The 27,968-nt window shown below is 48.0% G+C and overlaps 1 protein-coding gene across 1 annotated transcript; it reads right to left on the bottom strand.

Annotated features, from left to right (window-relative positions):
• ITIH6 (inter-alpha-trypsin inhibitor heavy chain family member 6) lies at positions 1 to 27,728 on the bottom strand (the record flags this gene model as incomplete). Its single annotated transcript, XM_079765795.1, has 13 exons — positions 1 to 212; positions 1,101 to 1,478; positions 2,376 to 2,489; positions 2,671 to 2,706; positions 3,740 to 3,832; positions 5,781 to 7,847; positions 8,787 to 8,958; positions 12,851 to 12,967; positions 17,696 to 17,865; positions 19,975 to 20,222; positions 21,036 to 21,146; positions 26,133 to 26,287; positions 27,627 to 27,728. 13 exons carry the CDS (start codon positions 27,726 to 27,728, stop codon positions 1 to 3), a joined length of 3,975 nt encoding a protein of 1,324 aa, XP_079621921.1.
• Between the last annotated feature and the right edge of the window lie 240 nt (positions 27,729 to 27,968).

Here is a 27,968-nt window from a genome sequence, read left to right as displayed (position 1 = left end):
TCACAGGACATAGGCAAGGTAGGGGCGGCCCAGCAGCTGTTGTACATGAGAGCGGTTCACTAGCCAGCAGGAAGACCAGCGGGGCAGCAGCCTTGGAGAGTCCTTTAGCAGCTTCTTGCCTAGAACCACAGGCACATCTGGGCCTTGGTGCCTCCGCAGGAATGGCCCTGTAGACCCTGCCACCAGTTGGATGTCTGCGTGCTGGAACTGCCCTGAGGGAGAAAAATGCAGAGCCAGTCAGGGCACTGGCCTGAGTCCCCACTGAGAACTCTGAAAAGACCCTAAAGCAGGAAATCTAGAAGGAAAAGAGGGAGGGATGAGGGGAAGCAAAGGCCTGGAGGAGGGAAGAGGCTGGGTGTTGTGGGAAATGAGCAGCCATGGGACAGGAGTGTATTATGGAAGGAGTGTATCAAGGCAGCAGAAGGGGAGGAGTCAGGCATTGAGGCAGACAGGGCAGATTGGAGGGAAGGGCAGGAGAGGAGTGGGGAGGCCCAGAGGAAGTAAGAATATATGTCCAACCCAGCATCACTGCCCAAACTCTTCGGTGTGGGCCTCTGCTCAGGTTCTGCCAATGTCTTCTGACCTACAGTCTGACTTCCTGCAGTCCCCCTTCACAGAAACCCCAGAAGGATCTTTGTTACACCCATATCTGACTGTATCTTTCTCCTGCTTATAACTTTTTATAGTTCCCCACTGTCTTCAGGATAAATCCAAACTCCTCGTCCGGGCATTCTGCTCTGACCACTCAGGCTCCATTTCTTTTAGCCTCCATTGCTTTCCTCTACCACTTTTGGTCAGCCTTTTGGACTGTGGGTCTCTCTCCTCTAGGGGATTTTTCTTTGGCTCTAAGGCTGGGCAAGGTGCCCCACCCTGGGTTCCTCCAGTGCCTTGGGCTGCTTTATATCTAGTACTGATAGATCCTGAGATCACTCTCCAGGTCTGGGTCTGTATTCTCCCAAGGGCAGACCTTGGCTCTGTTTTTCTTTGTAGTTGAGGGGCGGGGAGGGCAGGATCCTCAGTGCTCACTGGCCTTTCACCTTAGCAGAGTCTCTCTTGGGACTGGTGCTCCCTGGCCCTTCTCAGCCTCAGCAAACACTTACCCAGCAGGCCACGGGCCAAGGTGCTAAGGCCTGAGCCATTGACCACATAGAACCCCAGATGGGGTAGTTGGAGGCTGCTGGGGTGCCTGTAGCGGTGCCGGAGGATTAGGAACTCGAGGTGGCGCCCAACGCGGAGGGTGAAGCGGGCTGCAGCAGCCACATGGAGCTCTAGCTGGGACCTCCTCAGCAGGGCAGGCTGGTCCCAGGACAGAAGCAAGGTACCCTCGCCTTGCACAGATATGGAATTGCGAGTGATGTTGATAGTGTAGGCCCGGGGTTTGTCTGTGGTGACTGTGATGATATGAAAGTAGGTGCGGATCTGGTCCCTGTGGCCTGGTCTTGGTGGTGCCCCAAGCAGCTGTCCATGCACATGCAGCCCTGGAGAGAGAAGAGTCCGTGCCTGGAACATGGTCTTTCACATAGTCATTTGTTTGGTCACCCACAGCACAGACAGGGCCCAGGGTGCTGATTTGTGGTTAGAGAGCTAGCTCCTGGGAAAAGTGCTTCTACCACAGCCCATCCAGCTGCTCCTTCCTGTGCAATGTATGGACATAATTGTAGCTTGCACATGTTCACCTCGGTGGGGCTGTTTGCAAGCATGTGTTTGCTTCTGAGTGTGTAAATTTATATGTCTGATTATGTTTACATGGGTATCTCTGAACCTACCAGTACAACTGTACATATTTGGGGAAGGTGCTATGTTAGAGTGTCTATTTTTTTTTCTTGGTTGTATGTTTATGTGTGTCTCTAGATATGTTAGTGCTATATGTCTTGGTGAATAGTTTATGTTGTGTGTTTCTGGCTGTGTGTTGGTAGATACTGATGTGTCTCTGGGTGTGTCATGGTGAGTATTTGTGTGCATTGGTGTGTTTTGTATGTCTAGAGTAGCAGAGTATGTGTGTCTGTGAGTGTTGAATTCCTAGGATATCAGTGCATGTATGTCTGAGTGTGCTGATGTTTGTGTCATTGTGTATATCTGAGCATGTATTGTATGTCAATGTGGATCTGGGTACATAGTTATATGTTACTGTGTGTAGGTATGGAGGGTGTCGAAATATGTGTCTGGCTTTATATATACTGTGTGCCCTAGTGTGTGTATATACATACATATATGTGAGTGTGTTGATGTTAGAGTATATTTATGTGTGTTTTCATGTGTCTGGGTGTTTACTTGTGCTGTGTGTTTGTGAGGATTAGTCCACAGATGTCTGGGGGTGTTGACATGAGTATATCTGACTACGGTGTTATATGGAGTGGAGTCCTTGGGGCTCTCACCTGCCTTTGGGTCATCTATGAGCTGTAGCAGGTCCCCTGGGCGCCCATCCAGTGTGAAGCATATTCTCTCTTCTGAGCGTGGGATGTGGACCACAAAGTGGGGGTCACCGTCCACTGCAAGGCAGGAGACAAACTTCTGAGGTTATGGCCTTAGAAGTAATGGGTTGGGGGAGAGAACAAGGGAGAGGAGGGGAATGTAGGAGGCCATGTTTATTTCCCAAGCGAAAGCCCAGCCCCATTTTCAGTGCACAAGCTGTCCTTTACTCACACAGTACAGTGACAGTGGCTGGCTTACCTGAGGATGAGAAGGTGAAGATGCTTGGTAACATGCCTGCAAAGGAGAGGAGGACTGTGTTGGTAAGAGACTGATCTGTCACATTTCTAGGAACTCTGGAACACTCTGGCCTCTCAGCCATCTCCTCCCAGATACGGGTCAAATTCCTGAGCTCACATTTAAGTCTTTTCTGGAATCTAGCCCCTGTCTAGCTCTCCACTCTTCTCTTTATGCTCCAGCCCAACTGAACTATTGTTATGCGTGCCCTGCCTTCTCTTGCTAGCCACCCATTGCTTTTGTTTTTCTCTGCCTGGAATGTTTTCTTTTCCTTAGCTACCAAGAATCCATTTCTAGTTATCTTTCCTGGCCAACTCAACTGCTATTTTTCTCTTATGCTCTGCCTGGTAGGTAGAATCCTAACATGGCACCCAAGATTCCCCAGTTTACACATCCTGTGAAATCTCCAGGACTGTGATATAATGAGATATCACTCTCATAAATAGGTTATGTTATGTGGTTCAGTTGACCTTAAAATAGGAAGATTATCCAGATGGGCCTAACCTAGTCACACGAGCCCTTTAAATATGGGTCAGAGAAGTCAGAGAGATTTGAAGTATGAGAAGGATTTGACATGAGATTCTCCATGGCTGTCTTTAAAGATGGAGGGGGCCATGTGGCTAGGAATGCAGAAGAGCTCTAGGACATGAGAATGGTCCAGGTGGCCTCTAGAAGCCAAGAGTGACTTCCAATCAACAGCCAGCAAGCAGACAGGAATCTCAGTCCTACAAACATTTTGCCAACAACCTGAATGCCCTTGGAAGATGAGAACTTAATCTGATAGACACCTTTATTTCAATTTTTGAGACCCTAAGCAGAAAATCCAACTAACCTGTGCCCAGACTTCTAACATACAAAATTGTGAGATAATTAAAGGGTGTTGCTTGAAGTTACTAAGTTTGTGGTAATTTGTTAAGCAGCAATGGAAAACGAATGCATTGCCTCTCCTCTGGACTCAAACAATGCCTATGAGAATGCTAACTGAATGGAAATGAAAGCTTAGGGATCTTTGTCAGTGGAGTTCCTTGTTCACCTTTGGCTAGCCCGGCAGAGCTCCCCTGAGATTCCATCATGCCTCCAGCTCCTTCCAGGATATCTTCAGAATTGTCTTCCCAATGTGGATTTCCTGCCAAGTGCAAAAGAAATGGAAGAAATCTTTCACACTCTCAAGGCAAAGATGCTCTGGACCTACCAAAGGGCACACTTGCTTTCTGACTAGGAGTGTCCTCACTGGCTTTCCAATTTGACTGGCATATTGCCAAGACTAGGACCTTATGCTCTCCACAGCATCGTAGTCTTTCAAGCTCATTTATGCTTAAAATTCTTCCTCATAGCACTCATTCATTCATTCATTCATTCAGGTACTGTTTAGGCATCAGGGATATAGTGGTGAATGAGGTAGTCATGATTTTTGACCTGATGTTCATATTTTAATCAGGGAGGCAGACATGAATGAAATCATAATTATCAATGGTGATATCCTATATAACAAAGCGCTAATATGCTAATTAACCAAATAGCTGAATGACCGTCCAGAAGGTCCCAGACAAAGCTGGGGTTGCGAGGGCCGGCCAAGGCTGCGAGGGCCAAGCCCCTTGCACGAATTTTGTGCATCGGGCCTCTAGTATACTATAACAAATAATAGAGTGATTGGGGGAGTTAACAGATACTTGACATAGTCTGGGATGGTGAGATGGGTGGAAAGGACATCTGAGTTGAGATCAAAGTCATGAGCTGGAGTGTGAGTAGCAACAGAAAAGATGAGGGTGGTAGGAAGGGGACAGGGCAAGGCAGGTCAGAAAGATTACCAAGCAGAGGGAACAGCTTGAAAGAGGTCCCTGAGTGGAGGTGTAAGTGGGAGCAGGGGCCATTGGAGGACCAGAGAGGAGGCCAGTGGGCCTAGAGTTCAGAGAGTGAGTGGGAGAAGGTGAGGTCAGAGAGGTATGAGGTAGAGGGAAGGTCATGAAGGCCAGAAATAGGACTTTGGGCTCATTCTAGGTATGAAGGGGAAATCTTAGGGGGTTAACTAGGGAAGGGAAATGAAGTAATGTGTTAAAAGATCTGTTTGGCTGCTGTGGGAGAATGGCTAAGTGTTTCTCTAAAGAGAGCAGGGAGGCCAGTGAGGAGGCTGGAATGGTTGTCTAGGTGAGACACAATGGTATTCTGTCCTACAGTAGTGATAGTTGGGGTAGTGAAAAGTGGGTGCATTGGCAAATATATTAGAGGTAACGTTGTCAGTAACTGAAGATGAACGAGATGTTGGGAGGGGGTGGTGGTGAGGGAGAGGAGCATGTCAAAGATGTCATGCCCAAATTTGTGTCCCTGTGACTTACTGCCACCCCCAAGTGATTCTAATCCTGCCCTATAAGGTCACCCAGGAGATGTCACTCCTCTCAAGAAAGCAAAATAGTGGAGTGGTGAAGCACATTCAGTCTGGGACCAGATTATGTACATTCAAATCTCTTACTATCAGTGTGACATGGAGCAAGTTACTTCACCTCTCTGTGCTTCAGTTTCCACAGGTGTGAAATGCAAATACTAAGAATTTATTGTGAGGATTAAATGAGGGACTAAAGTAGAGCAGTAGCTGCACCTAGAAAGAGCTCAAAATGTTAAGTGTTATTATTTCACAGTTTTTGGGGAAAGTTAAAGATAATTGTCATCATCTTCCCTAATTTTTATACCCCTTTCATTAAACAGTGCTGTTCACAGAACACAAAAGAACCAATCAGACCTTCCTTGCCCAGTGATGCTCCCATTTATAATCCCACACCCCTCCCCTACTTGGAAAGCATGAGCAGTTGTTTTTTCCAACAAAGCAAATGTCAAAGCCCCAGCTTGGCCAGGTTGTTTCTGTTTAGCCTCCCCAGTTTTAACATCCCTTCTCTCCCAGGGCCTCATTCTGTGCTTATGTACTGAGGCCCAGAGAAGCTAAGTAGCTGGTTCAAAGTTTCAAAACAAGCAAGCAGCTGTACTATCACTGGAATCTGCACAAGTCTTGCACACTCCTAATTCCTGGTGCTCTCCATTCAGTCCTCCCTCTCATGCCTTGCCCTCTTGCCCATGACACTCACCATTTTCGTCAGGAGTGAGGAAGGTATAGAAAGCCGGTGGGTTCAAGGACTCCACAAACTTGGACTCCACCATCGACTCAGACAGTAGCTCTAGTTCCTCAGGGAGAATGAGCAGGCTGACTGCCTCAGGGAGGGTGCTAGAAGGCAGCAAGACTGGCAGGTTTGGGGGGCTGCCTTCGGGCATAGGCCTGGAGCTGTTGGGTAGACCCATTGTTGGGACTCCTGACACAGATGGTCCCAGAATTTCCCCTGTGCTTTGGGGCCCTGACAGCAGGTCATGCTGATGCCAGAGCCTTCCAGGGGGCAGCAGAGAGGGCAGTGTGGGATGAAAGGGAGTAGGGATGGGTTCTCCAAGGACAGGAGTGGTTGTGTTACTGCTGGGACTTGTGGGATTTGAGATTGTGCTTGGGACTGTGCTTAGGCTTCGAGGAGGTGGGGGCCTGGGTCTGACAGGCCTGGAGGGTAATGGGGTTTTGGGTTTATTGGGGATCGGTGTCCTAGGTTTAGAAAGTGATAAGCTTGGGGAAGTTTGATGAGGTGGGACACTAGGTTTAAGAGGTGACGGGACTTTAGGTGTCTTGGGTAAGAGGATCCCAGGTCTAGGGTGTGACAGGTCGCTTAGGGTCTTTGGAACAGGAACCCTTGGTCTGGTGTGTGGTGGATATTTGGGGATCTGAAGTGTGGAGACTCCAGGCCTGGGCCGTGGCAGATTTTTGGGAGACTGTGGTGTGAGTACCCTAGGCTGGGGGTGTGAGGTGGCATCCAGTTTAGGTTGTGATGGAGCACCAGGTTTGGAATGCAATGAAGTGACATTTTTCATAATGCCAACTTTGGACTGGAATGGGGTGCCAGGATTCATAGGTGGGACTTGTGTCTCAGAAATGATAGGTAATAGGGTCCCAGGATTCTGGTGAGGTGGAATGCTGGGCTTCATAAGCACAGAGGCACCAGAATTTGAGGGCACAAGGGCAGCAGGTTTTGTCCTGAGAGTTGGCTGAGTCAAAGTGCCAGAATCGTGTTGTGCTGGAATTTTGGGCCTTGGGTGTGCTGGGGTGGATACAGTACTAGGGCTCTGACCCAGGGGCTCCAAGTCCCTGGAACTGCCCATCTTCTTTGTAGAGGCAGTTGTTGAGGATAAGTAAAACTTTGAGTTTACAAGCCTTGATTTAGGAGGGATCTTGGGCACCAAGGTTGGCCGGGCTGTGCCTGCCCCTAGGCCATGCCTGCTGGTGGAAGAGGGCATGATGGTTCCTGGCCCAGCTGTGGTGGAAGTCTGTCTCCTGGCCTTCTCACTGGCCTCTTTGGGCTGCACCATGACCAATGAAGTCAGAGGTGTGACGAAGTTGTATTCAAGGGACAGGTTGAGGACTTTGGCAGCCAACAGGTGGCGAGTGGTGGTGTCACGGGCTCGGAAGCGTGCCTCCAGCAGTTCTCCAATGGTGACATAGGCCCAGAGGCGGCGGATGAAGTGGGCTACATTGGGGGCTGGTTCACCTGGGCAACCAAAGGCCTTCTGGCTGCTGTTGGTGGCCACCTCACTGTGGCGGGCCACGAGAAGCTGACCTTTAGGACCACGGGCTGCCAGGTGGATGCCCAGTTCCTGCTCACCTGGCTGCACCAGGCCTGCCACCACCAGCTCTGAGCCACCAAAGTAGTTGGGGAAAAGAGCCCAAGGGGAGGCCCCAACCAAGCCGCCCAGGTAGTCCAGACGCACATCTGCCAGCAGAGGCATGGAAATCTCCTCATAGAGGCCCTGCAGCTGTAGGGCTGCATCGGTGTCTTCGTATATGCGCCGGGCTGCTCCTCGATTCTCCAGGGACAGGCGACGTAGCAGTGGGAAGTCAGCATCATCCCCAAAGGCCAAGCTGAAAAGGGCCACCCTGTTGTCCAGTGCCTGACGGACATTGGAGAGGATCACACTGGGAGTCGTCACGCCCGCGGTGGGCTCCCCATCTGTCAGGAAGATGATGAGAGGGATCCTCCCCACACTGGAGCCCCTCCCAGGCTCCTGGTTGCTATGGTTCAGCACTGAAGCAGCTGCCAGCAGAGCAGTGTTGATGTCCGTCCCTAATTGGGGAGCAGACTGTGAGACCATCTTTTCTAGTTACTTCTACACCTATTGCAGACACACTAGACACCTCACCAATCTCCCAGTCATATCACCTGATCTTTGCTCACACTCTTTCTACTGTTCATCCTTCCCAAGTCCCCACCTCCGCACAGGCTTCCTGAGAGCTGACCGTGGGGCCTGCATGTCCTTGGCTTTTCTCACTCCCTATCTCAGACTGTGCTTTGCCTGTTTCTAGGAGGGAATGTTTCATTCTCTAGTCAGATTGGCAGCTCCTCAAGGACAATACCCCACAATTCCAGGGCAAGAAAGGGCCGAATTGACAGGAATTGATGGTGGGTGGGGAGACTTCAGTAATTGTTTGAGAAACAATTGATCAAAAGCCAGAATCAGGGCAGCAACTTACTCAAAGGCTTGGAAATAAATATCTAGATTATTGATTAAAAAAAAAAAAGTCTTAGCCCTAAGCGGTTTGGCTCAGTGGATAGAGTGTCGGCCTGCGGACTCAAGGGTCCCAGGTTCGATTCCAGTCAAGGGCATGTACCTTGGTTGCGGGCACATCCCCAGTAGGGAGTGTGCAGGAGGCAGCTGATCGATGTTTCTCTCACATCGATGTTTCTAACTTTCTATCCCTCTCCCTTCCTCTCTGTAAAAAATCAATAAAATATATTAAATAAAAGTCTTAGCAAAGTCTTCTATGTGCTTTAAAGAACAGGAAACTTAGATCCAAAGGGGGAATATGCCCTAAAACACATGGAGAATCAACTGTGCTATTTCCACTAGGAAAAGAAACCCATAGGCACATATTTGTGTAAAATGTAATCATGATATTCCGGGCACTGTGAGAGGTGAGGTGGATGGGGGAATGAAGGGAGCATTTTAAGAATTTTCCACATCACCACAGCCTGCCCATTTGGGTGGGTAGGTCTAATACTTACAACCATCAGCTTCCATGTGGCTCAGGTAGTCCTTGGCACTGTGTACATTCTGGATGGTGGCCTGGATGGAGCCTCCAGTTTTCCAGACACTAACCGTGTCAGAAAAGGAGATGATGTTGAAGTAGTCGTTGGCCCGCAGGTCACCAAGAATCACATTCATGGCCTTTTTAGTCTGTGGGATATGGACAAAGTGAAGGAAATGGACCAATACTTGAGGTCTTGCTCAAGTTAGAAAGGCTCTTTGTGTATAGGGTACTAAGATCTAGGACTCTCTGATCCCAACATCCTGTGGGTATAGGATGCTCAGGTCAAAATGCTCTATAGGCTCTATGGCCCAAAGCCCAGAACGACACTGTCCAATGGCAGCTTCTAGCCACATGGAGTCTTAAAATGTAAATGTAAGTTTGTTAAAACCAAAGAAAAAATTTCTAATTCTGTTTTTTCACTTGAAGCAGCCATATTTCAAGTGGCCAGTGGTTACTGTACTGGAAACTTCAGAACTTTAAAACATTTCCATCATTGAAAAGGTTCTATTGGACAGTGGTGGTCTGGAAGGTTCAAGCTCTATGCTTCCAGAGACTTAGGATTCATGTGTTCCATAGTTCCTGGACCCCATGACCCAGAATTCAATGATTCCAGGGCCCTTAAGTTTAAGAGCTTTATGATTCCAGGTCTTTATAGCTGTCTTTCAATGACCTTGCATGCTTGGTTCTGTTTCATCTAATCTGTTCTTCTACCTCACCCTCTGTTTCTTCCAGTCTGGTCTTTTCACCAGCCCCCAGATAACCCAAATTCTATTTTGTCTCTCACAACTGTTGCTCTTGTTGTGTCCTTTAGATAGCAGACCTTCCCACTTCCCCTTTCCTTATTCATATTTTCACTGTTCCTTCAGTTCTCCTTCTCTGGGCAGCCCTTCAGTGAATGCTTACTCTGACCCATGCCATTCACACCCAGACATTCTTCTTCCCAGACTGTTTACTGACTGTCTTATGTGGAATATTTTCACCCTCCATCCAGATATTGAGCCCTCTGAGGACAAGGCTTAGAATACATCTTCCTCCTGGCTCCCTTCTCATGACACTACTTAGCACAGGGCTAGGCACATAGGAACTGGGAACTGTGTTTCTAACTGGCTCTGAAGTCTATAGTGGGTTCAATAAATAGAACATGTGGATTCTAGTATTAGGTACCATTTATAGGATACTTCTATGTTCAAGGAACTGTGAAAAATGCTTTAGGTGCATTCGCTCATTTAATCCTCACAGCAACACAATGAAGAAGATATTAATATTATCCTCATTTTACAGGTGATGACACTGAGGCTCAGTGAACAGGGTAAATAGGTTCAAGTCTATAGGCAGTTCAGTAAATAGGGTATGTGGGGTCTTATGATGCTGGACAGTGTCAGTGAGCCACAGTTCCCAATCAGCGACACAATCATGAGGGTAAGCAACAGATACTCTACAGTATTTCTTTTTTGGATATTGTGTGTTGTGCTTTCACATCCCATCATGTCACAAAAGGTCAGTCTATGTCATCTGTTTCTGGTGAGAAGAAGATGAGGAAGGCAATTACTCTTGAGATGAAACTCAAGATAATTGCCCAATTGTAGGCTCATGTAAGCCCTTTGAGCACATTTAAAGGCAGGCTATGATGTTTGGTAGGTTAGTTGTATTAAATGCATTTTGACATGATATTTTCAACTTATGATGGGTTTATTGGGTACATAACCCCATCATGGGTCGGGGAGCATCTGTACCTTGTAACAGAGTAGTCCCAATTATTCCCTCCTGTTCCTTATAACACTGCTGACATTAATTTCACTTATCAGTAAGCTATATTCACTGAATACATTATTGCTATTATTATTTTGAACAACCTGTTTTCTGTTAGATAACTTAAAAATAAAATATTTGCTGTTACCTTCATTTATTCCTTCTCTAATTCTCTTTCTTTTTTTATGTAGATCCAAGTGTCTGAGATATACTATTTTTCTTCTCTCTGAAGAATTTCTTTAAACATTTACCTGTTTGAGGCAGGTCTACTAGCAACAATTCCCTCAACTTTTGCCTGCTTGATAAAGTATTTCTTTCACTTTGGATGGACAATGATGCTGTACACAGAATTCTAGCGTGTTTTTCCCCCCTCTTAACACTTTAAACATTGTACTCCACTTTTTTGTTTTTTGCTTGCGTAGTTTCTCAAGAGAAATCTTATGTAATTCTTATCCTTGTTCCTCCATAAGTAAAGTGTTATTTCCTATGAGCTTTTTAAAGGATTTTCTTTTTGTCTTTGATTTTCTGAAGTTTGAATAGGATGTGCCTATCTGTGGATTATTTGGTATTTCCTGTTTAGTGTTCTTTGACCTTCCTGGACCTATGATTTGATGGTTGGCATTTATTTTGGAAAATTTATATCTATTCATTCCTTCAACTATTTCTTCTGTTACTGTCTCTCTTCTCCTTCTGTTATTCTCATTACAACATATGTCACACTTTTGTAATTGTATGCAGTTATTGGATATTATGTAGGGTTTTTTTCTCATTTTTTTCTTTGCTTTTCAGGTTGGGAAGTTTCTATTGACATATCTTCAAGCTCATCGATTCCATGTTCAGGCTCCTAATGAGCCACCAAAGACATTCTTCATTCCTGTTACTGTATTTTCTATTTCTAGCATTTCCTTTTAATTTTCTTAGGGTATCTATATTTGTTTACATTTGTTCTTGCATGTTGTCCACTTTCTCCATTAGAGCCCTTAGCGTATTGATTAGTTATTTAAAATTCTCACTCTGATCATTCCAACACACCAGTCTGGTTCTGATGTTGATTTATCTCTTCAGACTGTGTTTTTTCTTTTAGCATGTCTTCTAAGTTTTTGTTGAAAGCCAGAGATTATGTATCAAGTAAAAGGTACTGAGGTAAATAGGACTTCAATGTCAGGTTTTATGTTTACTTGGCTAGAAGTGCAATTGCGTTTGCCGCTGGCTGCAATTGCAGGTGTCAGAGGCTAAAATTTCTTTTAGGGTTCCTGTTTTTATCTACTCTGTTTGTCTTGTGTATCCCTAGAGATCCTTTCATAAATTGTGTGTAGGCTTCCAGTTCTTTCAGCTGAAACCTCCTGTTGCTCTGCAAAAGACATGTTGATATAGTGGCAATGTATTGGGGGAGGGGAAACATTGCATAGTTCTATCATTATGACTCACTCTTTTAGGGCAACTGTGCCCCTGGAATATGACTGTCACAAGTTCTCCTCAGCTTTGAGAAATAGGAAGGCTAGAAAGGTTTGGAATTAGCTATATCCTTTTCTCTATAAGGAAGGCTAAAGGGAGACAATTTTCAATATTTACCCCAAGTTTGGCTACACTTTGGTAAAACAAAAGTCAGTTAGCCTTAGGTCCCATGGGCTTTGTGGTTCAGAACGTCAAGGTATAAAGGCTATACTGTCCCAGAACACTGAACCTTATAACTCTAGACACCCAGAGTACCATGGTTATAAATACTGCTTCCAGAACATTAAGGATTCAGGCTCTAAAGTCAATCTTTTTGGCTAACGGCTCTGTTTCAAGGGCGCTTTGGGAGAAGGGCTACAAAATTTAAGTCTAGATGGAACAGGACTCTATGGTTTCTATGCACTACAATGCTGTATTTTTCTGGCGTTGAAGTAAAAAATAACTTAATTTAAAAGCCTGTGGCCTTGGAAATGTTCAGAGTCTAAAATGACTAAGGTTTTATTTATTGTTTGACTCAGGTGTTTGATATACCAGAGCACTCTAGCTCAGAGACTCTGCAATGCTGGGACCTTCTGAGCCCAGGAGTTTGGTGGTGCAGGGTCTCAATGGCTCAGGCCCCACAGTCCAATGTTTCAACGTTCCTCATATTCTGCGGCTCCAGGTCTACTGGCTCCTGATATGTAAGGTACCAGGAGCCTAAAGTGGGGCCAGGCCTATAAGATCAAAGAGCGATGGGATGAGAGGCGCTGGCCGCAGGGACCCAATGTTGCAGCACTCTCTGCTTGCTAAGACTTAACAAGGAGAGGTCTGAGAGGTCACCAGGCTGCTTGTTACCTGCTTCATCTTGGTACCAAACATGGAGCCGCTCACATCAATAACGAACACCACATTTTTCTCAACAGGTGGAAGGCCTCTGGGGGCAAAGTAGTGAATGAAATGGCCATCGTAAATCTGGACAAAAGAAAGGAAAGCACAGAACAGCGAAAGCTGGTTTAAATCAGGTCCGCTCTAAGTCTCCTCCATAACAGCCCCTTTGCTGCCCAGGCCTTATCCCTGTTCCTAGTTAAAGAGGCGTGTGTGCGATTGTTTCTTCAATGTCCATCTCTTCCAGCAGAACTGTGTCTCTTCTGTTCGGACTGTCAGTCTAGGAGCTGCCCCAGAGCCGTGGAGACTGGCTTGGGGCCCAGGGCTCCAAGGAGCAGGATCTCTGTAAAATGTGAGTTCCTGTCCATGAGAGCTGGGCTTGCACAGTCTCGAGGGCCCCTAGGGACATTTTGCCTGGGCTCCAGGAACTGTAACTATTGTTTTAACCTCCCTCTATAGAGTGAGCCTGGGGCCCAGCTCCATGGCTGCCAGGGGCTGGGAGTGTGCAGGGCCTCCCTCTCCTCCTTCAGCCTCCTTTCTGCTGTTGCTGGGCAGAGCAGGGAGGGGAGGAGGGAGCAGAGGCTGAGGGAGCTGCTTGTTCAGAGGGGATTGGTTAGACCAGGTGCAGATGCCTGAGGCTGTGGGGGCTGTGATTGGCTGCCGCCCCCTCCCCCTACTCCAAATCTCCCTCTGCAGAGCCTGGGGGCTGGGACAGCTGAGGGAAGGTAGGAGGGAGCTGGGAGGGCCCCCAGGACCAGTGTCAGCTCAGCCTAGAGAAGTATGGGCTTGCTGAGGGTCTGAGCTGCCCAGCAGCCTGAAGCTGGCTCTGTCCTGGGATAAACAGCTTCCTCTCCTCACTGCCATGCAGGCACCCTCTGATCACAAGGCTGGGGACACCATGTCCTCTTCTCTCAGGGGATCTCAGAAGACAGGGGAGGACATCTTGGCCTTCCCCCCACCCCAGCCTTTGAGTTCATTCCCAAGTCCATGTGCAGGCCCTGTGTGCACTTTTCCCCGGCACCTACAGCAGCTCCCAGAGGCCTGGGTCCACCGCCCTGCAACGGCCCAAGCCAAGGGCAGAGGCCAGCAGCCCTCCTCTGTTCCTCCCCTACCTGGCTAAGCGAGAGTCTCTGGACCAAGCACACACCCACCTCTCCATGGTTCCAGGCTCACAGGTGGCCCCACACCTCACATGCTATAAGCCAGAGGCACGACACAGGTCACCAACCTCTCACGCTCACCTCAGCTGGCATGCCCTTCCACTCTCAGGATTGTCTCCCTCTCTTCTTCATGAAGGAAATTCAGGACACCAGGCCATGTTCCTTGCACTGCCCCCCCTCTCCTTGCTCAGGGGCCACATCCCCATATGCCCCTTCTCTCTACTCAAAGACAAAAGAATCCCGCCCTGGACCCCATGGACTCCCAGCCTCTCGCACCTGCTCCACCAGTCAGGCCCATACACTCCAATTTCAGAATAAAAATGTTTATGCGTTTTCCATCCACTAAGACAAACCCCATTGGTCCCAATCCCACCCAACTGCAAGCCAGCGTCTCCCCCTGTAGCATGCCATGGAAATGATTTGGACACTCATAAGGGTCTTCTCATCTCCATCTCACTCCTCCACCGACCACAGACTGGGTCTCACCTCCACCACACAATGACCTTTTCTCACCAAAGGCAACAATGGCCAGCTGGTTTCCAAACTCAGGGAGTATATTCCAATTTTCATCCAACTGCACTTCCCTGATGAACTCACAATGGATCATTTTCTCCGATTTCTTCAAAAACCTTTACCCGGGGATCTGAGATGGTGAACTCTCCTTATTTTCCTACCATCTCTGGTATGTGTACTTCAGTCTCTTTCTTGGGCTGCATTTTCTCCCCCCCCCCCACCCCCGTCCCCCGTCTCTTCAGCAGTGCTTCCCAATATGTTTGCACCATGGCATGCCAGAAAATGATTATGTTTGTGTAGCACAATGGAGGGAAGTGGTGGGAATTTACAGCTCTGAGCAGATTGTTGGCAGCTGGTGGGGCCGGACACCCTGAGGGTTGAGATCAATAGCTCCTTGCATGGGAATCTAGGCCTTAGCCACTGCCATCCTGGAGCGGCCTTGTGGCTCTGCACATTGTCCCTGGGTCATCTGGCTAGCACTTTGGTTTCAACTGCCCAGGCTCCACTGATGACTTCACATGTCTTGCTCCTGTCCAATGTTTTCCACTCTCTCCCCTCTACAGCTGCACACCCACTCACTATTGGACCTGTTCCCTTCGACGTCTGAAGAGGCCTCCAATGGATGCTGCACAAACAGTAAATTCATTCTCTGCCTCCATCCTATCCCTGAGCACCTTTGTCATTGAAGGCAGCGTCATCCACATGGCCACTCCAGATACAACCCCGCGGGACACTCCTCAATCCTGCTGTGGCCTCCTTCCTGCACTCAACCAGCCACAAGCTCCTCCTGGATTCTTTTGCTGGGTATCTCAGGTCCACCCCTCCTCTCCATCCCAAACGCACACAGCCCAAACTCAGGTGTTTCTGTCCTGTTTCCCTGCTTCTATTGTGGCCCTTTCCAAGCGTATGTCCATGCAGTTCCTGCTTGATCTGGCCTTTCTAACCAAAACCTCATAATGCCATTCCCTCTCTTGGCTGCCTGGTCACCTCAAGACAAATGGCATGCCCCTTTCATGCCCTTCAGCCTTTGAACCTTCAGTCTCAGCTTTTGCCATTTCTTGTGCCTGGAATCTATGCTCTGGGAACTCCAATCCACTTGAAGTTCCCTATGCACCCATGGATAGTTCCAGCCCCCCTTCTTTGTCTCATGCAAAGTCCCCCTCCCAACTTGGTGCACTTCTTGACATTCTTAAAGACCAAAGTTTTAAAAAGTCCCAAGTTCATCTGTACGTCCTCCAGAGAGCCACCTTGTCTCCTCTCGATGGCTTCCATCAGAACTTGTGTTGTCATTGAGAGAGCGCTTCTCATCTTGTGTCAGTATTGGCTCTCCGTGTTTCACCCAGAGACAGTGAACAGGATCTGTATGTGATTCGCCTCAGCTTTCCAACATCAGCCAACAGTGGGCATGACACCTATCACCTTCCCAGGGAGTCCTGACTGAATGACTGAAGGGTGAGGTGCTGGCCTTTGAAATTGGCCGTAGTTGAGTGGGAAAGGGAGGTGAATTGAGGGTTCGTGGTGAGGGGATGCAGGAGTCAGGACACACAGTGGATGGGAGTGTGGGTCATCGCATGGAATGCCCAATCCCACCTATTGTACCTCCATTTCTACTCCAGGCAATGGTGAAAAAGGTATAGAATGAAGCAGCAGACAAATACCTTTACCCACACACCATGGAACAGCAGGTCAAGGCCCCTGCTGCCACCTACTGGCAGGGTACCCTCAGCTCCTATTCTGAGAGGACAAATGACTGTTATTCCCCCTACACAGCAGGCTGGCTGTGCCACGCCCCTGTGCCCCTGCACACACTGTCTCTCCTGTCTCTGCATGGGCTTCCCATCACGCTACCTGCCCAGGTGGAGGCGGGCTCTATTCGTTTTTGCCATGCTAATTTAAGGCCAACCCCTCTAGGAAGGCTTTCTTAAAACCCTTCTCAGTGGTGTCCACACATCGCCCATTCCAGGTTTGTACACTCTAGGACGTGTTATGAATGTTAAGGCTCCATGTATCTGTCCCTATAAAGACTAGGACATTCCGGAGGGAGAGTAGGTTCTGTGTCCAAGGCTCTTCTGAGTTCTCAGAGTCAGTGGGGACATTACTGGGCTAGAGTAGCTCTGCTTGGTGGAGTTGTGCCCACCTATGAATTACTGAACAAATGAGTGCATGAGGGGAGGTGTAACCAAAGGACTCTATTAGCCCGAGGAAGAGAGAGGAATTGTGAGTGGGGTGTGGTCATCAGGGAGGTGGTGTGTCAGCAAGGTCTTTAGGGACAAGGAGGACACTGGCCAGTCGGGAAAGAAGGGAGAAGATATCCCCAGGGCAGCAGAGAGAAGGAGAAATGCTCAGACACAGATGAAGGCAGGTCCAGGTGCTTTGGGGGGAGAGGTGTGTGGTGTGGTGGGGAGGCAGCTGGAGGGTCAGTGTGCACTGAAGGCAGTGAGCGGTGTGGCGGGAAAGGCAGGGGCACCAGACATCTGAGGCTGCTGTGCCATCGTTCTCACAAAGCCGGGGTCTTGGATCAGTGCTCTACCCGCCCAGTAGTGCAGGGGACCTCTGCTTATTCTTAGGATTGTGAGAGCTCAGGATTTAGGAGATCCCTGCTTAGGAAGATGGCTCTGAGGGGGCAAAAGGAATTTTTAAAACTTGGCGATAGCAAGAAAGTCCAAGAGAACATGGGAGCATCAGAGCTGCAGAACGTGTGAGAGCCCCTGAGTGTGAGAGACCTATGACTGGCCAATAGCTCACTTTCTAAAAGGACTGGTTCTGGGGCAGGGATGGGCTAGAGGGGGTAGATGGGGGGGGGGGAGGGGGACATATGTAATACTTTCAACAATAAATATTTCTTAAAATAAATAAATTAAATTAAATAAATGGACTGGTTAAGAGTGGGCTATGGATTGATTTAATTAGAAATGATGCATTTGGAGCTTGATTCAATTTCTAGAGTTCCAGGTCCCCAGTGCTCTGGGGGAGCACATGTGCCTCCCCACGTGTGAAGTCACGTGTCACACACCTTCCTGGTCTGGTTTGCTAGTCCTCACTAATCCCTTGGGAGAAGGAAATGAGCCACTTGTGGAAATCAGGTTATCTCCAGGGCTGTGACTCCAGAGCTCAGGCTCTCTCCATCCCCCTGGCCCCTCACCTGCACGTCGCCAATGATGTCCTCCATGATAACATCATACTGGACCACAAAGTCGGCCATGATGCCTGAGCTGGAGAAGGCAGCCTGGTCCTTCAGTGTGGGGCAGAAGGTGACTCGCACACAGGTCTCTCCCTTCTCAATTCTTGTGGCTGGGGGCGGGCCAGCCTCACCTGTATGGGTGGGGAGGGATGGGGTAGGATGGCATGGAGGGCTCACTAGCAGGAAGCCAAGCAAGGGGACAGCAAAAGGAACAATAGCCGGGGAGGGAGAGAAGGAGCCCCTGCACCACCTGCTGCTCCTCCTGCCTACAATGCCATTCCACCTGCCCAAATGCCACACTCCTTCCTCTGCAAATCCTAGAACCAGCTCTGCCTGCTCTGCCTCTGCCAGCAAGCCTACCCAGCCCGGCAGACCCAGGCCTCCCCTCAGCCCCCAGGCTCTGGGAGGCTGACCCCCATGCACACCTTGGCCCTGGCTCGCTTGCCATCCATCCTGAGGCCTAGTGTCATGTCCCCAGGTAGACCAGCAGCCTGGCTCTGCTGCCAGACAGGCCGTGTGCTGTGTGTTGTGGAGAGAGACAGACGCACAGACAGGGCCCGGGTTTCCCCCTGTGCCCCTTACTGCTGTGGGAAATTGCAGTCCATCAGGGTTCTCCTCTGGGATAGAATTTCATGTGTTTTCTCCCCCCTCTGCCCCCTGCCTCTCAGGATCACGTGTGTGAATAGGCCGTTCACGCCTCATGGAAACAGAGGACTCTCTGGTCCCGGATGTTTGCTGAGCTGGCCATAAGATCAACTCCTCTGGAATTGCAGTCCAAGACAAATGTCCTTTTAGACATGTCTCTGTGCCTCTTCTTTCCAGAAAATGAAAACTTGGGAAATCTGCCACCTGCTCCCCCTTTTCTGCTACAGCTGTCAGGAAGTTGAGGGGCAAACTGAGGCCCCATACTCTCTGAGGCCCCTGCCTACATACATTCCCCCTGGCTTCCTTCCTTTCAGAGGTCTTTGTTCTGTCTTTATCCCCACAGGACTGGCTCTCCCCTCTGTTTTAACCTTTAAGGAGCAGGGGGAGGGAGCTGCCATTTTTAGCCTGGGGTGTAAGAGGGCAGGCTCCAAGGGCTCGGAGGCTGCCTGTGGGGCCCTGGACACTCATTCCCACTCTCTCAGCCTCAGTCTCCCCAGGATTATAGCTCCTATTTCACAGACAGTGCTTGTGGGGATTAAAAGAGACTATGTAAAGCATGTGAAGCCATCCTTGCATCTTAGTAATTGCTCAATCATTCTAAGGATTGCCGTTTTCATCAAACCTTCCTTCCCCTGCAGCAGGGCTTTGCAGGGAGGAGTCTTATCACATGCTCGCCGTGGTCCTGGGCCACAGGTGGCATCTCCTCCTTGTGCAGATGGAAGAGTGAAGCAGAGCACTTGAGGGGTTTGCCTGCGCCCCCACCTTAGGGGACGGTCAAAGCTGGGATTGGAGCCCATGTCTGTGTGTCCGTCTCTCCTTCCGTGTACCACTCTGTCACTCTGGTTCTCAGGGTCAAACTAGGCAGGAGCTCCAAGCTGAAGAGCTTGGTGGGGGTGGCCACAGGCCCCGGTGATTTCTCTGTCCCCGTCCACTCATCTCTCAGAGGAGGTGTATGGGCCGGGTCAGTGGTTCTCCGACCTGGGCAGACTCCACGTTCACCTGCCACCTGGTCAGAAACAGGTTCTTGGGTCCCTCCCCAACCTACTGAATCGGACTCCAGAGGTGGGGTCCCGGAATCTGTACCCCTAACATGGGGGTTCTGATGTCGCCAGTCTGGCCTTCACACACCCCTAGATGAAACTTACAGCAAGGCTGGCAGCCAGGACATCTCTGGCCCACAGCGCCTGAGACCACATCCTCAAGGACAGCCTGCAGTAGTGTGTGCTCTCCGCCCACTGCCCTTCCCTTCTCAGCCCTGATTCCACAGCAAAGCAAGATCTGGCTTCCACAACCCTCTGCATTGTTAACACATGATTTCATTGAGCCCACCCAGCAAACCCTCCCCTAATCTTTATTTTTTCATGAGGAAAATCAGAACTCTGGGAAGTGGTTGGACTTGCTCTTTCACATAGCTTGCAAAGATCAGGCCAAGTTTTTAACCCTCAAAACTTTAACTACTGACATGTTTTCTTCTCTTTTTTTTTCAATGTGAGCGCAGAGCAGAAGAGGTACTAGAAGGAAGCCCAGGGAGAAGGGGAATGTTCCCATTCAGGGAAGGCCAGTCTCATGGCTGACCCGTAGTTCTGCCCACATACTTGTGTGGGTGTTGGTGCGCAGGCGGCTGGTCCTCAGAGGTGGTACGTGAACATAGCCAATGCCCGTCCTTTCTGACACTGTGACCTCTATACTTAGCCTTGTCACCAATTGGCCAGGCCTCAGGCTCACCACCAGCTGGTATTGGCCCTGGTGCCGCTGCAGCAGTTCCTCATAGGCCAGGGAAAAAGTCACCTCTGTGCCTGCTGCCAGGCTGGTGGAGATGCGGAACTTTTCTGATTCCCGGTCCCTGGGCATGAAAGGGAGGAGGGTGGGAAGGGATGGGATGTCACGAGGGGGAGGGGAGCTATTAGATGACCTAGTTCTGCCCATCCCCGTCCCAGCCCTAGCAGACCTGACAAGGCTTCTAGTTTTACTAAGTCTCTTGCCCACAGTTAGTCATCCACTCAATAATCCGTCTCTCTCCTTCATTCACCCTACTCAATATTCTTCCTTAGAAATTCTATCAGAGGAATTCTATTATAAGGAAACTCTGCCAGTAAAAATCTGAATCTAGGATAGAACAATAAGGGGCTAATGATTTGTTTTACCAAAAGAGTTTTCAATCTACACAGGATGCCTCTTCCCCTTCCCACAGCCCCTCACGCCCACCCCTCTCCCATGCTTTAGACTCAGCTTGTGTCAGTTTGCAGTGGTCAAACGTAATATTTACGTGCTTGATGAAATTCTTTTGGAAGCTGGGAGGAAACATTGAAGGAACACAATACATTTCTGCCAGCAGAATGGAACTCAGTTAGGAAACAGGATTTGCTTTAGAAAAATCTCACTTGAACACAACCTTACCGGAAGGTGCCAATTCTTAAACAAGCCACATCCTGCTGGCAGGAGGAAAGTGGAAATGGAGAAGTAAACTCCCATTTATTGAGCACCTACTCTTTTACAGGCCAAATGAACTCACGCCATCTTCATGCAATTCCATGAAGTAGAGATCATTGGCCCCACTTTACCAAAGTAGAGACTGAGACCCAGAGAGAACATGTGTAAGCCCCGGATCATACAGCTAAGATGTACTTGCCATGCTTCAGATTGGATGGAGCCTTACCTGATGCCTACATGAGCAGCTGTCTTTCCCTGCTGATGGGCTTCCTCATAGATTTTCTTTGCCTGGTGCTTTTCTTTGATTTCTGCAATGTAGACTTTATTGTTGATGGTCCTGATGGAGCAGGAAAGAGGAAGGCCAGAAAGAGACAGAGAAATAAAAATAGATGGTCAGAGACAGAGAGAAAGAGACACATAAAGAAGAAGAAGAAGAAGAAGAAGAAGAAGAAGAAGAAGAAGAAGAAGAAGAAGAAGAAGGAGAAGAAGAAGAAGAACAACAAGAACAAGAACAAGAACAAGAACAAGAACAAGAACAAGAACAAGAACAAGAACAAGAACAAGAACAAGAAGAATGATGATGGAGGATGGGGAGAGAGAAAAAGGGCAGAAGAGTACCATAAAGCCAGAGTGAGAGCACGAACAAGAGAAAAGAGGAGAAGTGAGGGAGATAAAAGCAGGTGAAGCAGTTATCATTATCTCTACTTGTCATATGGGGAAATAGAAACAGTTGGTATATGAGGGACCTGATGTTAGGACTTTATGTTTCCCAAAGTGTTGAATGAATTCCATGTTTTGGCATGTAAAATAATTTTAGGTGGTACATAACCGAACATTTTCATTATAGTTGCTATGTTTTTACTGTAATGTGTATTGAACATATAAGTAGCATGTTTAACCCATGAGCTCATAGATATTGTTGCTTAGAATAAAAATTATATCTATTTAAAGAAACTATATTAAGTAAATAATATGGTAGGTGGTACAGGCGGTAAAAATTGTGAAAGTAGAATGCAAATTGCTGCAAAGGCATCTGGCTCAGAGACTGATGGGATACTAATGGAATTGTTTACCCCTGTTTTTCCCATTGCTCTAAGAAGGTAATAAAGTGTAAAGGACTTCAAAGAAGGGAGAGAGCATTTTTGCTCAAGTCTTCAAGAAAGGGTCCTGAGGATGTGGCCTTGGTGTTGGGCCTGAAAGACAGGGAGGATTTGGATAAATAATCCTCATTGGCCTTGCCTTCTGAGTCTCCATTGCTGCCTCCTTCTCTTTTCTTTTCCCTTCTTCTCCTTCCCCTCCCGTCCCCTCCCCTCCTCTCCCTTTCTCTTTCCTTCCACTCGTCTTTCTATAGTCACTTTCTAGGTGAGATCACCTAGTCACGTGGCTTTAAATATCATTTATAGAGAGATTACGCCTAAATCTATGTATCTCAAGTGTGTACCTGTCCCCTGAACTTCAGACCTCTATATCTAATTGCTTACTTGGTATCTCCACTAGAATGTCCAATAGGCACCTAAAGCTTAACATATTCAAAACTGAGTTGCTGGTATCTCCTCCACCTCCCCAGTCTGCTCCTGCCCTGGTTTTCCTTATCTCAGGAAGTAGTTGTTCAGCTGAAAATCTTAGAGTCATGCTTGCCTCCCTTCTTCCTCTCACACTCCACATCTAATCCATCAGGGAATTTGGACTCTATCTTTAGATACATTCACAATCTACTTCCCACCACTCCTATAATTGCTACCCTTGTCCAAACTACCAACATCTTTTGCTCAGATAAATGCGATAGCTTCCTAACTGGCCCCCCTCTTTAAAACATTGCCTCCTTATTATCTATTCTTTTCACACCAGTAAGATATATCTTGTTAAATCCCAAGTCAGTGTCCCCCCCCCTTTTTTTTTTGCTCAGAATTCTCTGTGGCCCCATCTCAACTCAGAGTAAAAGCCAAAGTCCTCACCAGGGCTCCCAGTGCCCTATACAGTCTGGCTCACTGTCACTTCTTTAACCCCATCTCCTCCTATACTCCCCCCATTCATTGTACACCAGCCACACTGGCCTCTTTGCTGTTTCTTGAATTTGTTCAGCGCACTCGTGTCTCAGAGCCTTTGCAATTACTGTTCCTTTTGTTTGCAACACTCTTCCTCCAGATCTTTGCAAGTCTTATACCCTCACTTCTTTCAGGTCTTTGCTCAAATGTCATTTTCTCAGAGACATCTTTGGCCACTCTAAAGTAACACCTTCCCTCTCACATTCTATTTCCCTTGATCTACTTTCTACTTCTTTGTAGCACTTCTCATCCACAAAGTGACCTATAGTCCCTTGTTTATATTTTCCTCCTCTCTTTTCTCCACTGGACTGTGGGCTTCTTCTTTTTTTTAAAATATATTTTATTGATTTTTTACAGAGAGGAAGGGAGAGGGATAGAAAGCTAGAAACATCGATGAGAGAGAAACATCGACCAGCTGCCTCCTGCACACCCCCCACCAGGGATGTGCCCGCAACCAACGTACATGCCCTTGACCGGAATTGAACCTGGGACCCTTCAGTCCACAGGCCGACGCTCTATCCACTGAGCCAAACCGGTTTTGGCAGACTGTGGGCTTCTTGAGGGCAGGGCTTTCATCTGTCTTATTTGCTGCTGTATTCTAGTGCCTAGAATATGGCCTGGCACACAGCAGGTACTCAACAATTATTTGTGGAATGGGCATTCCAGAGAAACAGCAGGAAAACACAGAGGGTGTTTCAGGGAATAGCAAGTAGTTAAGTCAGATTTGGCTGGAGCAGAGGGGCAAGGAAAGGAGGTGTGGAGAGAAGTTTGGAGTGGTTGGGTGGGCCTAGAGAATAAAGGGCTTTGAACACCAGACTCAATAAACTCATATGGCAGTGAAAACTTTTGCTATGGAGAATGAGAGTCATGGATAAATCTTAAAAAGTGAAGGGTTGGGTCAGAGCTAGCCTTTGAGGAGTGATAGATAGCTCAGTGTCCTAGAGAACATTACTGCGACTCTGTAAGAGGCAGGAACAGCAGTCTCTATTTTATAACTGGAGAAACTGAGGCACAGGTATTGGGGTGGTGATGGGCGGGGATAAAGTTATATGACCAAAGCAGCAGCTTCTGGGGATACTTGAGGAGGATATGCAGACTGCAGAAGAGACCACTCAGGCGGGAAGTGTTTCTAGGCAGCTGAAACAGACTAGTGGTTGGGCTAGTGTGGGGGTGGGTCGAGCTGGCACTGCCCCAAAGTCTCCTGGGGGGTGTGGGGGTGTAGGGTGGAGCTGGTCTGGCAGCAACACACTGGGGTCTCTGTGTGTGTCTGTTGCCTCCAGCCAGCATACTTTCCACAGAGTCTGCCCAAGAACATTTCCTCCAGCCTGCTTTGCTTAGTTTAAATTTTTTTTTCCTCTTGGTGTGTTTTTTTTTTTCTATTGAAGCAAAAGTCCAAATTCTGTCTGAGTGCTTGGCCCTTGCATCATTTGGCCAACAAGCTTTCTGGTTAGCCCCCATACTTCATGCTTGTTTGCCTTTAGTCCCCCCGGGTCCTTCACATGCAGTGATCCTGGTCCCTTCTCTTACCCATAGGAAAATCCTGCTTCCAGGAAGCCCTCCTTGACTACCCCATACCTCTACCCTGAAGTCTATACCAGGAGCACACCTCTCACCTCCTCCAACCAACCTGTCCTCTCTTCAGGATAGTGCCATCTACCCATTAAGACCAGGAGGTTCCTGATGACAAAGCCCAGGCTCCAGGCCTGCTGTTGAGGCTCATAGGCTATTTACTGCACAATCCCCCTCCCCCGCTGCCGGGAGGGAGTCTGAGCAAGGGCTGAAACTCTGCCTGTGCCAGCCTCACCCATCTGCCAAATCTGAGTCCCTCTCCCCAAAGCCAAGCACCCTTTTCTAACTCACACTAAGGTGCTATATGGGTTAATGACCCTCCCATCCCAAGCTTCCCCTTATCTGCTCCTCCTCCCATGCTCACCATCTAAAGGAAGGCACTGTCATCTACTGGGTCAGACAAGCTGAAACCAGTTTACTTACCACCCATATACATCAGGCTGCTTCTTCCCTGTTATGGTCTCTCAAATTCCACAGCCGAGGCACATCTCCAGCCCTCAGCATCCCTCATGCTGCTCCAGGTTCCCGACTGAGCTCCCTGCTGCCGGGCTGGTCCCACCAGTCCACCCCCACCCCCCACTTCATTATCATCACTCCTTGCTTAAAACTTCACCAGGTCTCCTCATTATAGGCCACAGTTATGTCTACAATGAGGTGCTCACGTTACATGGGGTGCTGGGACAAATGATGAGGGTGTGGGAAAGGAATAACACTCTGCTTATAAGATTTCTCTTTCTCATCCTTTATGTTTTCACATATGCTTTATAATGTATCTAATATATTTGCTCAGTAGTCTATTTATGTAATTTGTGAATTAACAGATATACATATTTGGGGAGTACATGGTCCAGTTTTTCCTAATGGGTGTCCAAACACAAGACAGTTTGAGGCCATCAAGTGATGGTAGGTACTTGGTCTGGCATGGGAAGCCCTCCGCCACCTAGTCTTTCTTACCTCTCCAGTCTCACTTCGGACCTCTCTCTTCCCCAGCTTGTGCCCTACACTCCAGTGACACTGAGGTCCCTGCAGTTCCCCTAATGAGGGAACATTTATTTGCTCCCGGATTCCTTTCATCCACATTCCCCAGCACTACCCTAACCCTGCTTGCCTGGTGAACATCTCATATTTCAAGCCTCAGTTTAGGGGTCATCTTTGTGAGGCCTTCTCTGAGTGTCTAGGGATGGGGAACTGACCACTGTCTCCTGATAACCCTCACCATTCCTACCATCCTATACTCACTTCTCTTTGTTTCCAGCAACTTTATTAATATGATCTCTTTCCTTTTCCATGTCCCCAGTTAGACCATGGCCTCTTTGGGAGCAGGGACCACGTGCAATTCATTTTCCTCTTTCCGTAGTACCCAGTGCAGTGTGAGTTAGTCGCTATCAGTGTTTGTTAAAAAATAAGTAAGCTAATATTATCAAGGACTTATCATGTGCCGAGCACTGCTTTTGGCATGTATTTTCACATATATGAACTCATTTAATCCTTGCAGGTAGGTTCTCATTTTATCTCCATTTTACCAATGTGTAAAATGAGACTCTGGGAAGTATCTTGTCCTGAGTCCCATAGCTGGCAGAGCCAGGATTCAAACTCAAGAAGTCTGACCTCAGAGTGCATGCTCTTCATCACTGTGCTCTGCTAAAAAACAGAGAATGAATGAATGTACGCACGAATGAATGAAGCGGTGAGCTTGGAAGCAGACTTACATAGTAAAATTGGAGATAAAGGCCAGGCGAGGCAGATCCAGGTCAAAGATGGCTTCATGGGCCTCAGCATGTGGATTGAACAGGACAGAGGTGACCAAAGTGTGGGCATAGCGGGAAACCACAGTAGACCGCATGGAATAACTCGTCATCAACAGCTGGGAGAGAAGGCAGGAAGGTGGGTTACATAGATTCTATCCTTGGGCTCGTAGACTAGTATTTTGGAACCCAGGACTCCTGGATAGGCCCGAGAAACTGAGGTCTAGAGGGGAAAAACAATCTCTGTCCTCCATTTTGTGCACCAGTGAGCTTTACCAAGTCTCAGAACCAAAGACTCACAGAAGATCACAAATCAAGGGACCTTTGAATAAGTGTGTCTTCAACTTTAATGTACACATAAATCTCCCGGAGGTCTTGTGAATATGTAGATTCTCATTCAGCAATTTTTTTGGTGTAGGATTCTAACTTCCTAACAAGCTTCCAGGTGATGCTAATGTTGTTGCTGGTCCACAGATTTTACTTTGAGTAGCAAAGCTTTATAATATAACAGAGCAGCCCTGGCTGGGAGGCTCAGTTGTTGGAGCATCGTTCTGTACACCAAAAGGTTGCGGGATCAATTCCCAGTCAGGGCACATACCTAGGTTGCGAGTTTGATCCCTGGTCAAGGAGCATTTGGGAGGCAACCGATTGATAGCTCTCCCCGCCCCCCCCCCCCCCCCGCCGCTCTAAAAACCAATAAAAACACATCCTCAGGTGAGGATTTAATATACATATGTACATATATATACACACAGAGCAGCTGTCATTCATTGAGCCATACTCTGTGCAAGGCAATGTGATTATATATTTATCAATATATAATCTATCAATCTAATCTTCCTCTTTAAGAGCTCAGGTGTAACGAATCAGACTTGATAAGTGCAATCACACAACTAAAGCATAATGAGCATTTGGCATCCACAGTCTTATTTAATCCCCACATTGGCTCTATGAGCTAGCCACTATTATTGTCCACATTTTATGGATGTGTTAACTGGGCCCAGAGGCTGAGGTCACACAGCAAGTAAGATATTGATCTTCTTCCTCATCTTTCCTGAAGCCGTGGTCTCTCCATCTGCCCACACATAACGCACACCTACTTTATTAGCAGTATGCAGCAGTGGGAAATGAGGGCATTTGGGATCACATGGACCTAGGTTCAAATTCTGATTCTGCCACTTCCTGTGTCCTAACCTCTGAGCCTGTGTTTTCTTGTCTATGTGATGGGGATAGTCAAGCCTATGTCCCTGGGAAGCTGTCAGGACTAAATGAAATCATAACTCTAAGGTTCCTAATGCAGCATCTGACACATGTTCAACAAATACTATTTTCTCTGGTCCTAGATGATCAATGGTGGGCCCAAGTAAACAGATTGAATAACCTTCTCCTATCCCCACCCCCCAAGGAGCTAATTTTCTCACAAATCCCAGAGCTTGGTTCCCTTATCCCAAAACTGACCTTTGTGCTTGATGAGGGGGGGCCAGGAGGTCCCTGGTGTGTCAGTTCAAGGAGAATAGTCAGAAAAAGGCTGACACAGATGAGGCACCTCCACCCAGACATGATGCCACCTCTGGCCTGGGTCTGTTGTTCACGTCCAGAAGGTCTGAGCCCAATGTCCAAACTCTTGCTCTTTTAAACCTCCAGGTATCCCTTCTCTTGAGAGGGAGGGACTATCCTGAAGGGTGGAGAAGTCTCTGAATGTAGCATTGAGGCCCACACAAGTCAGGATTGTCCAAGAGCTGGGGTTGGCATCTTGCCTGGAGAGGGGCCAGTCCATGCCTCCCTTTTTCCCCTCATCCA

This window comes from Cnephaeus nilssonii (assembly GCF_951640355.1).
Source record: "Cnephaeus nilssonii genome assembly, chromosome: X".
Classification (NCBI taxonomy): Eukaryota; Metazoa; Chordata; class Mammalia; order Chiroptera; family Vespertilionidae; genus Cnephaeus; species Cnephaeus nilssonii.
Note: the sequence above shows the minus strand (reverse complement) of the source record. Positions and strands in the feature narration are given on the sequence as shown.